The 18,833-nt window shown below is 31.4% G+C and overlaps 1 protein-coding gene across 1 annotated transcript; it reads right to left on the bottom strand.

The window, feature by feature from the left end:
- Positions 1 to 1,320: 1,320 nt before the first annotated feature.
- LOC134684391 (glutamate receptor ionotropic, kainate 2-like) lies at positions 1,321 to 17,412 on the bottom strand. Its single transcript, XM_063543675.1, has 10 exons — positions 17,235 to 17,412; positions 13,801 to 13,988; positions 12,537 to 12,728; positions 11,804 to 11,989; positions 9,823 to 9,917; positions 7,763 to 7,853; positions 7,018 to 7,345; positions 5,531 to 5,748; positions 4,265 to 4,530; positions 1,321 to 1,918 (listed from the first exon to the last, which is right to left on the bottom strand). Exons 1-10 carry the CDS (start codon positions 17,392 to 17,394, stop codon positions 1,366 to 1,368), a joined length of 2,277 nt encoding a protein of 758 aa, XP_063399745.1. The 5' UTR covers positions 17,395 to 17,412; the 3' UTR covers positions 1,321 to 1,365.
- Between the last annotated feature and the right edge of the window lie 1,421 nt (positions 17,413 to 18,833).

The raw sequence follows: 18,833 nt of genomic DNA, 5'->3' as shown, positions 1-18,833 counted from the left end.
AATTGGCAATTTAAGGGGAGTTAACTCTAAAACAGTGCATTTTCTGAAGGACTCTTCATGAAATTTTCCTATTTTGTCTTTAAGCCGGAAAAAACGTACGGTGACCCTATCTTTTCTTTTTATATTCTCAGAGCATTGTCTGAAAGCAATCTTTTCCTAATTTATTTTTACAATTCTATCATTTTGTTTAGTTTCTATTCCCAAAATGTTGTGTTTTCCTGTATAATCCATACAAAATTTGTCATTTTGTCACAACCTGTAGCTTGAGAAAATGCGCGGTGACCTATCATTTTTATAATATTTTTGAACATGTATCAATAGATACTACATTTTGACAAAGTATGAACAAATTCTATCATTTTTATTTTAGACTCCCATACCACCTTAAGGGACAAGCTGAAGGACGCCTCAGGGTGCAAGAGCTTCTCGCTACATTGAAGACCCATTGGTGGCCTTCGGCTCTATGGTCGGGTTGTTGTCGCTTTGACACATTCCCTATTTCCTTACTTAATTTTACAATGTATAGGTGTATAGAATGATTGTAAGGTGTAATTGTCTGTCTGGCACGGTTCATATGACCTTGACCTCATTTTCTTGGTTCATTGGTTAATGATAAGTTTCATAATTTTATCAGTTTTTCAGATACTATAAGAAATAAGTCTTTTAGACTTGATGTTTTGAATGATTGTCAGGTATACATATCTGTCTTGCATGGTAAATACGAGCTTGACCTCATTTTAATGGTTTATTGGTCATTGCTAAGATGTTGTTGCATTCACAGTTAGCACGCTACCATGAGACAACCGATGTGTCCTTTGGTCATTGGTGGATGTATGTATCATATGACAACCATATCACATCAGATCGATTAAAATAATCAATGCGTATAGATTTTAACATGCCCTTTTCCATATTGGCCCTAGTATCATCCCGAGACTCCCATTTCGCCAATAACGATTGGTATAAATAATTTGATATTTTAAGGATTGGTGTTAATTTAATTGAGATATAAGCATTATACTTCACATATATTATGCTGTTTATGATATATATCCTTTCATATATCTGGTTTGCTAAACATAAACATCCTCGGTCATATGGTGGTCACTTTAATGATAAGTTATAATGGACCGTCCCAAAACATCTTAGCTTTCCTTATCCATATGTTATCGTTGTCTTGAGTACACAGATAAAAGTTGACAATTTAAATCATTTTAAAATGAATAAACAGCTGATTAAACTTTAATTCCATTTTATTTAATCACACACATGGCTAGTTTTTAGTTCATATTTTGCATTAAACAGATTTTGTTGAAATTTGCGAAGACTATTGCTACGGGTTGTTTGCTAAAAGTATTTTTTTTGTTATTCGAATAGTCCATCTAATGCATACACGTCTATACTTGGTGAAACAGTGAACAGATCTGAGTCATTGTGTCTGTCATTGGAAACATTAAACCCGTTTGATTCATTATGTCTATGATATGAAACAGTAATACCATTTGATTCATTTTGTCTGTCATGTGAAGCAGTAACCACATTTGATTCATTGTGTCTGTTATGTGACCAACTGTTGCCAATTTGTTGTGAAATAGCTCGATTTATTGGCGAATCATTACAATTTGCTGAAAAGAAGTCTTCTATATTTGGCCTTGTTCCCATATATTGAACTGGACTTCTTCTCTGCATTCGCCCACTTCGTCGTAGCCATTGACAACATTTGTTCCTGAGAAATTCGTACAGAAGCGATAAACAAGCTAGACCAACACCTAATCCTATTAAATAAAATCCGATTTGTATGTCAAGTAATTCAATAGTCTTCGCTTCTGTGACAGACATTTTCTGACAAACCCCATTTCTAGGCCAGATCTGCATCATCCAGATTTGAATAAGACCACTTTCAAGTATAGCAATTATTCTGAAACGAGATAGATTTCAATCTGAATAAGGAATGGTTAAGTATATAAAGTTTAAACTTTCGTATGTTTTGAGAGAATTCTTGAACTTATTTTTAACATAATATCATGAAAAAAAGGTTGCAACGCGTGTTAAGTTTTGAGAGAAAAAACAACAACAGGGAACAGAATAAAAACATATGATGTGTTTGGCTGAATCCCCATTTTACATTCTCGATTGCTACTCTAAAACTTATCATTTCTGAAGAAAACAGACAAAGTTATTGGTTTTCAAATAGCTCTTAAAATTGATGCATATGCAAAACACGCCAAATTCATTTGGCGCGTCCAAAGCTTTTATTGTGTATACATTCATCATTCAAGAAAACAAAGATCTACCTAAAGTTAACTTTGTCTGAGAGGGTTGGAACCTTTATAGTTTCTAGATAAGTTTTACTTATATCAAGGGAAAAGTTCAGTGAAATTTGAAATACATCATGTCAGGGTCGAATCACTGAATACTGAGCTGCGGATACCTTCGGGGACTAGCAGTTTAAGCCATAGAGGTATAGGCAAGGGTCTTATGTGACTAACTATTTTTCATTAAAAAATTGAACCCATGAATTCCAAAAGGGCACCTAATCTTGATCTCAATTTGGCGTTATCAGAAGTTTGTCTTTTATGTGACCAGATATTGCTGATTGGTTGTTAATTTATGGGTAAATCAGTGCTCTTTGATGAAACGAAGTTTTCTATGTTTGGCCTTGTTGCCATATATTGGAGTGTTTTTCTTCCTTGTAATCGTCCACTCCTGTGTAGCTGTTTGCAGCATTTGTTTCTGATAAATTCGTAAAATAGTAATAAACAAGCCAAACCAACTCCTACACCTATTAGATAAAATCCGCTTTGTATATCAACTAATTCAATAGTCTTTACTTCTGTGACAGACAATTTTTGATAAAGCCCATTTCTAGGCCAGATCTGCATCATCCAGATTTGAATGAGACCACTTTCAAGTATAGCAATTATCCTGAAACGAGATAGACAACTACCGAGATAAAGAACGGTTCATGATATATAGTTTGACCTTTAATCAGGAATTAGTGAAGATGTTCTTAAACTTTAATTCAACATTGGTTTCATCAAAAGAAGGACAAACAAAGGCTGCACCGCGTTTCACAGTTTAGTTTTAGAACTAAGCGATTGAACAGAATAATAGTAATATTTTGTCTAGAAAATATGATATGTTCGGATGGATTATGACTAAGTGCTAAGCTGATGATACTATTGAAAACTAAAGTCAATAAGCAGTAGTATCACCGGTAACTTATACAATTATCCCTTTTATCTTGTTTCAGGCATAGATTACCTTAGCCGTATTTGGCACAACTTTTTGGAATTTTGGATCCTCAATGCTATTCAACTTTGTACTTGTTTGGCTTTTTAAATATTTCGATTTGAGCGTCACTGATGAGTCTTATGTAGACGAAACGCGCGTCTGGCGTACTAAATTATAATCCTGGTACTAATTATTAAGTTACTAGTCCCTGAAAAGAAAATTTCATTAAAAAAGGGCCATTAGACCTCTCCAAATTTGGTGTCGAAAGGTCATCAGTACTATAAACCAACTTATTTCTGCGAGCGATTTATTTTCTTGACTTTCGACAGTAGAAAAATATCGCGAATATAAATCGTCGGAAATACTTAACTTCCCCTAAGTTAATTTGAGAATCGCGAAATTAAATAGAAAATGGCTAGAAAAGGCTAAACGCGAAATAAATATCCGCGAAAATAAGTTGGTTTACAGTAATATGGATTAATTGGAAAGAGTTGATTTTCATATTTCAGCCAGCTAAAATTTGATTTCATTTCTGAAAACTTTTGTCATCGAGCGATTAGGTTGTGTTTTCAGTCATGTCTTTTAGTAATACAAATAAACGATGATACACTTATTTCTCCGGTATGTACAATCAGTATAAAATTGTACATGTGCCACATTTTCCTAACGACATCTTAAGGTTTTTCTTTGAATAAATATAATAACATTACATTAGTCAAGTGTGAGGTTCAGCTAACTACAAAAGCTTTAATTGACCATTTTCTACACAGGGAAATGCATGTGCCAAGTTGTTTTCTATTCGTTTGATGTGTTTGTCATTTGATCAGGTTTTTTAAAAATAGTCTTTGAAGTTCGGGATTTTTGTAATTTTACTTTATTTTGATTCGAAATTATCATAATTTGAAATTTTTGTTAGAAGATATAAATATTCATCTGCGGAGTTTCGTTTTAATTCTAGTTTTGTATTCATTAATCGGTCAATATATTCATTTTCATTTTATTGTGCTGTCGCTTATAAGTTGATACTTACTCATCAGAGAACATCTGAACAAATGGAGAATTATTAGGGAGACCAATAGCATACTGGACAGGTAAAATATCGGATGTAGCAATGGCCAAATCACAGTTGTTCGTCATTGCAAGATCCATGAATGTTTTGTCAGCAACATAAGCGTATTCTCCTTTTAGAACCTTTGAAACATGAACTCCAGGATCACTACTTAATACGGACGGGTCAGTCGCATTATATTTTATAATTCCATACCAAAGTTCCTTTCTTTCTGGTAACTCAGAATTCTGTTAAAATGGAATGCAAACATATAAAAAAAAACTGTGTTTAAATGTCGCTTCAATGTAACGAAAAAGTTGAAACATCATATCTTTAAGAAAATAGACATGTATTACTGTTGGTTGATCAATTTTTCAATGTCGGAAGATATTGTAAAAATGTGTTTGTTAACATTTGCAATTTCACCAGTACTGTAAATTTCATAACTAAAATAGCCTTTAAACCATGATTGGTTTGTGAAGAGAACACGTTTTATTCTGATGCAAGGTACTGATGCTTCCCATATGCAACTTTTCAATTCATTTCTTGTTACAATCATGCTTTGTTGCAGTGTTTATGGCCATTTGATATTTAAGAGGATACAATCACTTGAATTATTATACAAATCAATGGAATTAGCAAAACATCAAAATCAAAATTGTAAAACATCTCATTGTAGTTAATTTCAAAGACAGTTTTTAGCTGAATTGAAAATGGAATCGGTTTGATGTGTTTCAGATTTTGATTTAACCATAGAATAAGGAACTTTCCGTTCTAAATTTCCATGGAATTCAGTATTTTTGTTATAGTTGTTTTAATGCATATTAACCAGATACGCTTAGCCTGTCAGTGCATCTAGTCACGTAACCTTTAGATTTCATAAGAATATCTTAATTTTTGTTATATTGATTTCTTGACGAATTTAACAATTTGGTTTGATATCACGAATTGCTATTTGGTCAGAATGTTACAAAAATGCAAAAGGTAGATAGAGAGACACTTACATTCAAGTCAGAGTAATGAAATAACCCAGAAATTAGGCGCTTAAAAAATAATATTTTCCCGGTTTGCCAATTAAGCTTAATTGAACGATGAGAAAGCAATTTAAAGAAACAGGCTATGAAAAAAAATAAGCCTGAGCTTTAAAATGTATCACTGTTATTGTAAATATATATTTAAAGGTAATAACATTCTTCTTTTCCTTCGTTCGTCTTATTTGTAAAGTTGTAATATCATTTGCGGAAATACCTTGAAAATGGTTTCATATATCGTTGCCCCTGCCGTGCCCCATTTATATGAACTCTGAGCAACCAGTCCTTCAAGATCCGTAAACGGTAATTTAGTTTTGGAGACTGTTAGAAAGGCAACAAAGTTTCCACTGTACGTTGCTACCATTATAATACAAAAAAGCCACCAGAAACTTAAGAGTGTTCGTCCAGCCGAAGACCTGGCAATATGTTCTCCGCCTGCAAATCAAAGAAATAACCAATATACCAGTAAATTAAACTTTAAAGTGAAAACTATAATGCTATGGAAAAGTTATCAGTGTCTGTGCCAAAATATAATGAGCTAGGATTTTGTCAAAGAGCGTCTCATCTTTTTAATCGAAGCTCATCAGAAAGTACAAACATTTGAAAGAAAAATAAGAATTGTCTGGTTGTATTACAAATAATGCAAGATGGTATTTGTTGTTACCCTTGTCTACCATCTTGAACGTTTACTTTATCAGGAAAGTTTATACTACACGAGGTATGTATTATCAACCGCAAAATCCTTTTTTTTTTGTTTACGTCATTGTCAAATGTAGATGTACTACACATTTTAAGGGGTCTTCTATGTTAGATTTATTTGTTTGTTTGTTTGGATTTTTAAGTCAGGTGTATTGTATGTATGTGATGTATGTTTCAAAACTTTTAGCTATTGGATTACAATTTAAGTCTACAAAGTAAGGAATATAGCAGTTGTTGAACTTTTTGAATTTGCCTTGGAATTCTGACGTTATGTTCTATTATAATTACTGTCGGGAATACGTGAATTAAGTAAGAAAACGTTGCATATTCTGATATGTGTAATCGATCTATATAAGTCCAGGTATACAAGTGACACGTCACAAAGTTTTGACGTTACAATATGAGACATAAGTGACGTTCCTGCGTTGTGTTCGCGCCGTATTTACAACAATTACCCCTATTACTTACTAATAACTAACATGTAACATTTTTTGATTCAGTTATGAATGAAAAATATAAGATAAGAAGAAAAAACCCACATTATTCCTTAGATTTCAATACCATCTTAAATAAAGCTACAAAATTATTCTCATATGCTTCTATTTGTTTTATAACAATATATTTTCCGTTTAGTTCACTATGTGACATTGTCGTTGGAATGAAAGTCAGAAAAATAACTCAGAGGTGGTCAATGGCCAGACGATTGATTTTTTTTAGTAAACATGACATTGATTACTAGTAACTAGAGTCCATTGGTTTGTTTTAACGTCTAGCTTTATTTCATTGATGTGCCACTACCTTGTGTACTGTAAAAAAACAGAATGAAGAAGAGGGTGTCCAATATCAACCTTTTTTATTTACTTAGTATCATTTATATTAAAGTGTTGGAGTATGGATAGACGCATTAAAACCCTCCAATGTGTTCATTCACCTTAATGATTAGGTAACTCGTTTGAACATTTTCTAAACGTTAGAGTATTTGAAATTTCTAAAATAACAGTTTACCTTGAGTCAGCAATGCACCATACATATACCAAAATGAATCTGAGAAATGGTGGAGTCCTCTTGTCTTCATTCGGTTCTGTACGTAGCCGTAAAACGGATTATACTTCTCGAATACAACCAGGAAAAGCGATACAACTGGTAATGAAATTCCAATGTACATTAATACAGTTGGACTAAAAGGATCAAGTAATGTTGTCCAACGTGTATCATTTGGATTAGGTTTCTTCATTAGGATAGCAGAAAACTCGTAGTAATATGGATGGGTGAAATCCATAACTGTTTCCCTATGAGACTGGACACCCAAAGGTGCTGCTATCATATCTATTTCCTAGAAATTAGAATACAGAATCAAAGGCTCGTTTACAATGTATTTTGTAATAACTTGATTATAATAATTATAGCAAAACTCAGACTCTATCAAATTTAGGAAGTGCATCTTTTAAAGAAAACACAGACAAGAGTTGTAACCTGGTGTTCACATCTCATTAATCGATGGATCACTGAGAGATTCACATGCACTCCAAAATAGAGCGACATCGAATGCGTGAACAAACAATGGCAACGACATTTCTTGACGTTTAACATTATACAGCGAAAGAAATGTGATGATGCTCATATTGTTGAGTTTTATACTTGACAAAAAAGTTGAATTTAAAAAAAAGAGGACGGTATACTTTTCTTGTTCGAACAAAGCTTGTATAATTTAAAATGGCCAACATGCGATTAGAACAATTATTTTACTCACTCTGCGCTGTAGTTGTCCAATCATTCCATTCCACGTGTTGTTATCAGATCCTACACCCCATTTCCCGTCTGGTGGTGGGATAATTTCATATCTGTAATGTTATAGGTAAGATAGAATTAAAATTGGTTCTAAAAATCAAAGGCGAAAGAGAATGAGACAGGAGACTGTCAAGGCCATTTTTACCCTGGCTCTATCTTTTTAGAAGTCGTGTTTCCGCCTCTAGATCAACTTTTTCATGCATAATTCCGACTAACCGTTCCATAAGTATTTCATCCGTTTATAGACAGGCACTAATCACTCGATGTATTAAAGTGCTGTATTTTTTGTACAAAAATCCACAATTTGACAAAAAAACAAACGCAACATCATTGACTTCATGTGCTCTAAATGAAATCGTTTTTAATACTAGTCCGTAATCATACAATTATGCTTCTTTAAATAGTTTTGATTGTAAAGAAGCTTTGGGACACAATGCTCCATTTATGAATTTGTTTTCATCTTTTAGAATAGATAACTCTTATTCAAGACAGATTTTATACAGCAAAATTATCAGAAGTGTAAAACAATAATGTTTCATGGCCTTTTAAAGCAAAAAAAAAAAGGCAACAGTGGTATACCGATATGGTCACAAACAATAATCGAGGAAAACACTTCAACCATAAGAGGAAAACATTGAAACAACAAAACACTGATTTGCAACAAAAAACCGAGACTGGAAAAAGCGTATGATAGAATGATAAACTGAATAAAGATACACATGATATAGTGAATAAAGATACACATGATATAGTGAATAAAGATACACATGATATAGTGAATAAAGATACACATGATATAGTGAATAAAGATACACATGGTATAGTGAATAAAGATACACATGGTATAAAAAGATACACATGATATAGTGAATAAAGATACACATGATATAGTGAATAAAGATACACATGATATAGTGAATAAAGATACACATGATATAGTGAATAAAGATACACATGGTATAGTGAATAAAGATACACATGGTATAGTGAATAAAGATACTGATGGTATAGTGAATAAAGATACACATGATATAGTGAATAAAGATACACATGATATAGTGAATAAAGATACACATGATATAGTGAATAAAGATACACATGATATAGTGAATAAAGATACACATGATATAGTGAATAAAGATACACATGGTATAGTGAATAAAGATCAACATGATAAACTGGATAAAGATACACATGATATAGTGAATAAAGATACACATGATATAGTGAATAAAGATACACATGATATAGTGAATAAAGATACACATGATATAGTGAATAGAGATACACATGATATAGTGAATAAAGATACACATGATATAGTGAATAAAGATACACATGGTATATATAGTGAATAAAGATACACATGGTATAGTGAATAAAGATACACATGGTATAGTGAATAAAGATACACATGATAAACTGGATAAAGATATACATGATATAGTGAATAAAGATACACATGATATAGTGAATAAAGATACACATGATATAGTGAATAAAGATACACATGATATAGTGAATAAAGATACACATGATAGAGTGAATAAAGATACACATGATAGAGTGAATAAAGATACACATGATATAGTGAATAAAGATACACATGATATAGTGAATAAAGATACACATGATATAGTGAATAAAGATACACATGGTATAGTGAATAAAGATACACATGATAAACTGGATAAAGATACACATGATATAGTGAATAAAGATACACATGATATAGTGAATAAAGATACACATGATATAGTGAATAAAGATACACATGATATAGTGAATAAAGATACACATGATATAGTGAATAAATCCGCGCAGGAGACAATGCCCAACAAAATACAACGGAACAATCTACGATAAGTTGCCCTTAAATCATCTGTACTATTCTTCCTTATATATAACAAATACATGTATAAACAGTTTTAAAATATCCTAAACAATGATATACCCATTAAAATAAAGGATGAACAATTTCATTGCATACATAGGTAAAAAATAATCTTTAATAGTACTCACGTAAAATTCAGATTGTAAGAAAGTTGTTTCAGCAATTCAATTGTTATTCCACTATACTGTTTTGTTTTATTATCCAGTATTACAAATGGTGGCCACTGAAACGTTATGATATATTTATTGGACAATGTGTGTTAGTGTTTATGGTAAATACGAAACATCAACAATAAAATCATACCAAACTTAAAACCAAACCACAAAACAAGACTAAATAAAACACAACACAACACAAACACCATAACTATGGGGTTTGAAAATTTTGTATTCTTCTATATGTCATGGTCTTTCAAATATTTATGACGCAAAATAGTTAACTAATTTTAACAACCTACCGAGCAGACGAGAAAATCGAAAAGCAGTCACTGACCTGTGCACGAAGAATGAGCAACATAAATTAAGCAGTCTAAAACAATGTTTATTTTATTAGAGGAATAGACGCATTCCCAATCTGCTCTAAAGCATACGCATCAGACATTGAATAAATACCTATGAAATTGACAAAAGCAACAAATGTTATATATAAAATGAAAACCAGTATCGTTTTAAAGCGAGAAGGTGATTTCAGTAATTGTTTTTTCCAATATTGAACAAAAGAGCATTTACTCCTTCAGAAGAGACCTGCATTTTATTTATATTATACACTTGCTGTTTAAACCATCATTCATATCGTGAATGGGGTCATATATATTTTTACTTTGTGATCCTTTAATTACACTGATTTATCATCGCCTTCTTTCGATTGTTCTTTGTTTCTTTCCTTTCCACTTTTTGTGATCGCGGTTTGAATTCTCCCAACTATTTATACTTTGCCTCAGGAGATGCAAGCCTCCTGTACCACGTTGCACAGTGTATGCAGTGAAAATGTGTATTTAAGAATCCTAATAACTTTGGTATTAATTAACCAAAATAATACTTATAGGATAGGGTGGAAATTAGATGTATCAACAGCATAGCATATATTCATAATGACTTTAGACTGAGTATCCGTGGGATTTCTAAATATTTATTATGTATGTGTCGAGTCGTCAACATCTGTGCCAACGCATGTAACGACTGATATTAATTATTTGATTTGATGTTAAAAACGTGATTTAAATGATAATTCGATTTATAACTGTAGCTAATTGGTATTTGTTATCGGTTATTTGCTGTTTTAATTGTTAATCACTTCCTTTTTTTATCGAATATGTACGTAATTTGTTGATGGAAACAAATCCTAACTAGGTTGGTAATAACCGTATGGATTTTGCCTTTCCTTTTAAATCCATATTAGCTCTTCGCGTGTTTCGGTTCTTGTAAAGTCCTTGGTTTAAAATATTTTACTTTCAGGTTCCTAATGAATTTAAATCCAGAAAATGCTGTGGACGCATAAAAACAATCACCAAGCATTATTTTCTTTTTTTTAATTTTTATAACACCGTAGTTGGTCGACTTTAAGTACCGGCATATCAATCACCAGCATATAGTAGTTTATATTTCGGTACTGTTTAATAACCTATCTTCGTAAATGGTCTGTTTATTAATTTAATAACAACTATGAATCAGATGACATGCATTCTCAGCATATCACTAAAAAATCTTAATCTACGAACACAATAAATGAATGTCATTATTTAAATATTTAGATATTTTCTGTTATTCTTTGAATCCGAATAGTCTTTCTCGAAAACTTGTGCACATCTGTATACATTATGTTCGTCTAATTGTGAGAAAAAGTAGATATGTTTATTTTGTCAATGAGACGATAAACCTACATGAATAAAGAAGTCAACAGATGATATTCGACTGTTGACCAGTGATAATGTCATCATAATTGTAAGAATGATATACTACCTGGGACTAAATAATGAATGGTATTAGGTTCCAAAGACTACTAGCAATCCCTAAAATTGCCCAAACATTATTCAAATGGAAAATAGCCGTGAACACATTTTTTTTTTATGTATTGTATATCGGGCAATACACAAACTATTAGTTTACTTACTGGTAGGGTGCTAACAAGAAGTTTTCTTTGATTATAACCGTATCTCACATTTGGAAACATCTCTTTTACTTTGATTAAGCTTCCATTTAAATGAACAAATCCAACCTGTACTAAACCACGCCCTGGTTTATGCCATACTATCGTTTGGATTGGTAACCATTCACAATCATCAGCAGTATCTTTAACCTGAAGACATAGGAGAAATACTACAGGATCAATCGTATTAAGAAACAATTATAAAATCGCTAGTGATTTTCTATTCGACTTTAAATAACATCGCTACGGTATTTTGTTTTAAAAAAGGCAGGTTTCAATCAGTATAAAATGGTTGGTATTACAATAACAATATTTTTAACACTGGAACTTGCTGAGTTGAAGTGCTTTGATTCTATCACAAAGATGGTCCTCCATACAATGAGTCAGTCAACAAGAGGACTTCAAATGTAACACACGTTTCTATTGATACTTCATCTCCATTTCAAAATTTCATTGATGTGAACGGTATAAGAAAAAGAAAAAAAGATTTGAGTTTGTGAAATTCTATAGCAACTAGGTAGTCCCGTCCCATATGCTGCGATTGTAATCTGTGTAATGCAATTTGTAAGGAGAAGTGTGTATAATCGCTATGTTGTTTTCTCTTTTCTCTTTTTTTTTTACTGTTTACCGGATTAATGTATTTGAATACTAGTATATAAATTGAAAATAATAATGAAAAGTTATAAATTTAAGTTACCACTTGTCGTTGATGCTCACTTTCACTTTTCAACATTACTGTTGGATATTTTATTATAGCTATATTATCAAATGGACAACTAATATTACTTTCGAGGATCGTCAAGTTTCCTGTGTCGAATATACCAACTAACCAACTGGAAAAATAGAGTAAGGAACTCCTCCAAATATTTTTCCGTCCAACATCAAAAGGCTGAAATGAAAATAAAAAGAGATTTAGTTCTGATTTATAACGGATAAGATTTGTATAGTTTGTTCTGAAATTGCACTCAAAGAAACGACTTTCACGGAACGATCACAAACATGTTCAATCCACACCACATCATGTAAAAAAATGAACATGGTGGTCCCGAAACAGCAGGTAGTGATCCAGATATCGTCTGTTGGTAACAATCGACCATACCATAAAACCGTTTCACAAATGATATCGGATATGTTCCTTACGTCGTAACTACAATCCCCTTCCCTTTCATGAATGTGACCTACCGAATAAGACTATTAACCTGATTTGATATCACATAAGCAACACGACGGGTGCCACATGTGGAGCAGGATATGCTTACCCTTCCGAAGCACCTGAGATCACCCCTAGTTTTTGGTGGGGTTCGTGTTGTTTATTCTTTGGTTTTCTATGTCGAGTCATGTGTACTATTGTTTGTCTGTTTGTCTTTTTCATTTTTAGCCATGACGTTGTCAGTTTGTTTCAGATTTATGAGTTTGACTGCCACTTTGGTATCTTTCGTCCCTCTTTTAATATCATAAGCTCATTTTTTTTCTTTCTATTTTTGGTTATCCCGGGGCCTATTATTGCTTATAATATACAATAATGTTTTTTTTCTAGCTCCTAACATTCCTCAGTACGTTTGCATAAATTCCGGGCTTTTAGATATTTGATTTGAGCATTCCTGGTGGAGGTAAATCCTAGAAAGGTGCTTCGTACGCAAGAAAGTTGTAATGTGTTATACTCATTTGCAAAAATTGTATATCTCATTTCATGCCAAATGTCTTAAAGTTTTTCTTTATTGTAATTATATATGATAGCTTTGTCACAGATAGCCACGGATACAATCCGTTTTTCGTAGCCGTGAATTATAAACGGATTTCCCCATGCCTTATGCATCACAACGGACGTAAAAAAAGTATCAAAATATTGTTATAAAGACGATGTTTAGATGAGAATAAGAATATAAATGTGAATTGTAAAAGTTAAACAAAACGTATAATTTACGAGAAAATAAGTAACCACATGTTATGAATATGAATACCTTTTCTAGAAATGACTGACAAGAACTAAGACGGCATAATACAGTAAAATTCAATCTGTCAGGATCACTGTTAGGTTCATTTTGTGAAAGTGCATCTATGTTAAACGAAGTCACTTCTTCCATTCTGTACAACACAGCGAATATTCCAATAGTTGATAAACTATTTTGTAAATCTATTGCCTCATATTCTGTAAAATATGTACAACTATAATTATTACACTTGAAAAAATTTATACTAAAAGACGTCAATCGGTAGATTTATTGTAGCAAATTGAGTTTATCTGGCTATGTGCGCGTATGATCTTTGTCAAAAATTGATAATGCATCCTTGTTTTTCTTAAAAATGTTTAGGAAAATGCATATTTAAAGTCTGAATTTGCAATACTAGTATACAAAATCTTCAAATAAAATTGTCCAATCATCCATAGTAACTTGTGATTTAAAGAACTCGTTTCTTCAACTTACTATATTTTGAAATCAGAGTAAGATGAATGAAGATACCATATGATTTGACCAAACACCACTATATGGAGATGGATAGACAGCAGCATTATCCAAGGGGGGGGGGGGAGATAAGTGACATTCCATAAAATGAAACAACAAAGTCGTAGCCATCAATTTTTTTAATTTTTTTTTTGGAAAATAACGAAAATGAGTATACGATTGTCCCTAGTTCATTTTCATTGCTTCTCTCGTATATGATTGATATGAATGAAGAAGAAAAAAGAAAAAAAACATTCATGTGTCTTTTTTATGCATATTTGTCGTCCTTTTAATATCTGATAAACAAAAGTAAATCAAAACTCATACACACGATTTGATAAGCGATTTATTTTCCCACCAAAAGAATCGTAGAATGGGACGAGTAACAGAAATTGCAACATTATAAAAAAGTATATAAAAATATGCAATGCAATGTGTGTCATTAATTATTCAAAGAGGAAGTTAAATTTTGATTACTATTTTTGTTTCTGTAAGAGTTATGAATAATTAACTTATACAGGTTTTTTTTAATCTGTGAAATTATTTTGTCTTTGTTCATGTTTTCTTTCTAATATAAAGCACCATGCTTATTTCACTTATCATACCATAAATATTCAATGATTTATTTACATGGTGTAGTACTAATTTTGCGATTGTATAGTTGAATTGTATTGTTTTAAAAAAAAACTTTCACGCTAGGAACAAACTATTGTTTATTTTACAAGATATTGGAATGTCAACCCTCTGCATGCATGCATACTAAAAAAAAAAATTTGGCTCATAATTGTTTTATCAACTCTTTAATGTTAATGCTATTGTTTTTGATGCATGCATGCTTCCTGCATAAAAATAAGGAGATGTGGTTTGATTGCAAATTATATAATTATCCACTAGAATACAGATGGCATGGATATAACAAGCTATGTTTGTTTTATATTGAATTGTATTGTCATTAAAAGCTTCCGAGTGTATGTTACTTGTATCTATTTACAACGAATTTAATTTGGACTAAAAATTCCATGACTTTTTATTGTTTTCTTTCTAACATAAATACTCACACTTGATTAGACTGAACATAATTAATGATTTGTTTAAATGTTTTAGGTCTTATATCGTGATTTTATAATTTGAAAATGTAAAATGAAACCAGATACAGCATTACAGTTTCTACTTTTAAATACTGTTTATAGTATACAACTATCAGATTTCAAAATGTTTTTCGAGTTCTTCACAGAAAACAGGAAAATATTAGATGCATGTAATTGATTGTATTGATAAACGATCAAATGAAGATACTTAGTATCAATAGTTCATTTTTAAATATAATTAAAAATCTTTTAAATTTCATCGCGATGGAATTGTTTTATTCTTTAATATTTTATAGTGTGTAAAACTATTTGACTATTTCAAAATGGACTTGATACTTCATAAAAACTTATTGACCTACGACGAGAAACCATGTATTCGACGTTTTAAACTCGCAATTATGTTTATAGCTCAACAGCAGAACTCAGAAAAAATTGGGGTATCCCGGTAGTTAAACTTTAATACACATAATTTTGTTATTTTAATGAGATACTGAGACAAATGCAGTAACATATAAAAATAGAAGCAGCTAAGCAGCATTAGATTAAGTTGAATTGAATTAATATTTTTTTCTCACTCAAACAAAAATGTCGATGAAATATAATTTGTATTACACCACAGACTAGTGCATATTATCGATCACAACAAGGAGCCTTCAGTTTGATTAAATCATAAGAAAATAATTAAAAATGAATGTATAGGTCATAAGAGAGAAATAATATCCCTCCACCGTGATATTATTGCAGGTTTCTATATCCCATGGTGCTTTTAGCAATCATTTCCATTTATTAAAGCATGAACTATTGCCCAAAGATTGCAATATTGTCTTTAAGCTATTTTTTTCTATTTCTATTATAAAGTTGATAAAAAACAAGAAAAATCGCGAAACTATTAAAAAATTTACAAATTGTCGTCACGATTTGTTGTCATAGTAACTCATCAAGTATAAATTGCTTCATTATATTTTTCTATACACATTTTTCTTTAAAACTATTCAGTGAAATATAAGAGGACATATTTACTAAGACTTCATGCCAAGTGAGGCTTTTGTGTCATTACACTTCTTGTCATATGTTTGTATGTTGAAAAAAAAACTTGTAAAACATACTTATTATGTCACATATTGAACATCGAGTCGCCAGTGGTAATCGTATGTTCTATGGTTTTTTTAGTGGGAGAAAAGAATATTAACTTGTATTTGCATTGTCAAGTGTTTATCTAATAGTTATAAACACAGAAGTCTTTGAATTATTTAGTGGTGTTTTTTTCTGAAACACTATTAATAAACACAGAAATCTTTGAATTGTCTTGTACTTATCTGAAACAAAAGTTATACACACAGAACCAATCCATTCAAATTGTCTAGTATTTATCGCAAAGACTGGTTATAAACACATACATCTTTGAATTGTCTAGTGTTTATCTGAAAGACTGACTATAAACTCAGAACTAAATGAATTGTCTTGTGCTTATCAGAAACATCGGTTTTAAGGCACACACATGTTTTAATTGTCTTGTGTTTAACTGAAACACTGGTTTTAAACATAAAATCATTTGAAATGTCTATTGTGTTTTCTCTATCGATTTATTAATTTCGAACAGCTGTATACTACTGTTGCCTTTGTATAAACGAAACACTGCATGGTTATACACATAGACGTCTTTGAATGAAACACTGCTTATAAACACATATATCTTTGAAATGTCTAGTGTTAAACTAAAAAAAAACTGGTTATAAACACAGAAATGTGTGAGTTATCTAGTGCTTATTTTTTGAAACATTAGTTATATAAATCTAAAAGATTTTGAATTTTCTAATTGTTATTTGGAAGAAATGGTTATCCTACTAACAAAGTAAAACTTACCGGTATCATTATCAAAGACAACACAAACAGATGTCCACTTGAGGTAGGTTATAACTGATATCAATGTCAGAACCGTACTGCTAGTGTTGTTAATTGCAGGCCCAGAATGTGCAATATTTCCAGTTGGATTTGGACAATTGTTTAACACAGGACAGTTCATCGTACGTGTTGTTGGATTTTCTCTTTTTCATGTATTCCATTAATAAAACTACAATTGTAGATTATAACACTGTAATTCTTAAACTTGATATTTTAATTGTTATCCGAAGAAAAAACAAATTGAATAATCCCTTCGAGTGTTAATTCCAGACGAGGTCTACATCAATATAATTAAAACAAATAGTTATACTTCCCAGAAATCGATTGATCCGAAAATGATCCGAGGACCATTTGATCAAAGAAGAGTAAATAACCTTTTTTGAACAATAGTTGTCTAATAAGCTTCTCTATGGGTAATGTACTAAATAATAAATGCCAATTAGGAGTTCATTCGGACGTGATGTCCTTTGCATAAACTTGGTAATTGATTCGCTCTTACATATGTTTGATTTAACCGCCACTGGTGTATCTTATGTTAGGAAACGCTCTTCATGCATGTGGTATTCGAAGCCTACAATCGTTGAGGACTTTTCAAAACCATTTTCATATCACCTAATAGCATAAAATTACAAAAGATGAAACATGTGAAATTTTAGTTCCCATTGATTATCAAAGACATTAAATTTTGTACTAACGTTTACTACGTGAACTATAGAGTTTTCACGGTTGTGTTAAATACAATGAAGAATAATATTATCATTTGTAATAAATTTACAGCTTCAATGTTGATTTTCAGGCTTTTATACTCATAAATAAATCATCGATGATTTATATAGCACAATATGGGTCTATCTCAGTACAATGCATCTGAATTGATCGGAATAAAATTATTAGCATTTGTCATAACGTCGTCATTTTAATCTTTTAAGATCTAATTGGACTGGAAAAGGAACTAAACCTTACATTCTAGTAAGTTTTTTGTCCGTTTTTGCATCTAAGTGTTTTTGTATTACAAAAAACAGGGAAGTGCTACCATCTATTTCCGAAGAGTTTGAATTCAGGAGCTATGGTCTTTTTCTATATAAAACAGACAAATTAATGTCTAGAATTAAAAAAAAAAGTAACCCACAAACCACACCACTAATTGCATCCATTGTGTTTAATTTGAACAGATTCGTGTAAGTTTGATAATGAAAGATCCAAGCTACTCAATATTACGTGTAAATATAACCATAAGCCATTGTCCTGATCTACTTGTCTACACAAAGTAACATCCTGTACGATTTAACTACTATAAGGTTAAGTGAATACAACGAAGTCTATATACGTTTAGCATATAAATCTTGTGAAAACTGCTACATTTTACAATGTGAGCAATACTTATAGTGCGAATATATTGATTACAGTTTTGTATTTGTTGAAATACTTTAAGTTTTTTTGGCAACCAGCTTATTCGATCTCTTTGTTTTACATGCACCTGTTATAGTTATAACATAAGTTTTCACTTAAGAATTGAATGCTTCTTTTTGTAAATTTATTGGGGTGTAAAAGCGTTGACCG

This window comes from Mytilus trossulus, chromosome 9, assembly GCF_036588685.1.
Source record: "Mytilus trossulus isolate FHL-02 chromosome 9, PNRI_Mtr1.1.1.hap1, whole genome shotgun sequence".
NCBI lineage: Eukaryota > Metazoa > Mollusca > Bivalvia > Mytilida > Mytilidae > Mytilus > Mytilus trossulus.
Note: the sequence above shows the minus strand (reverse complement) of the source record. Positions and strands in the feature narration are given on the sequence as shown.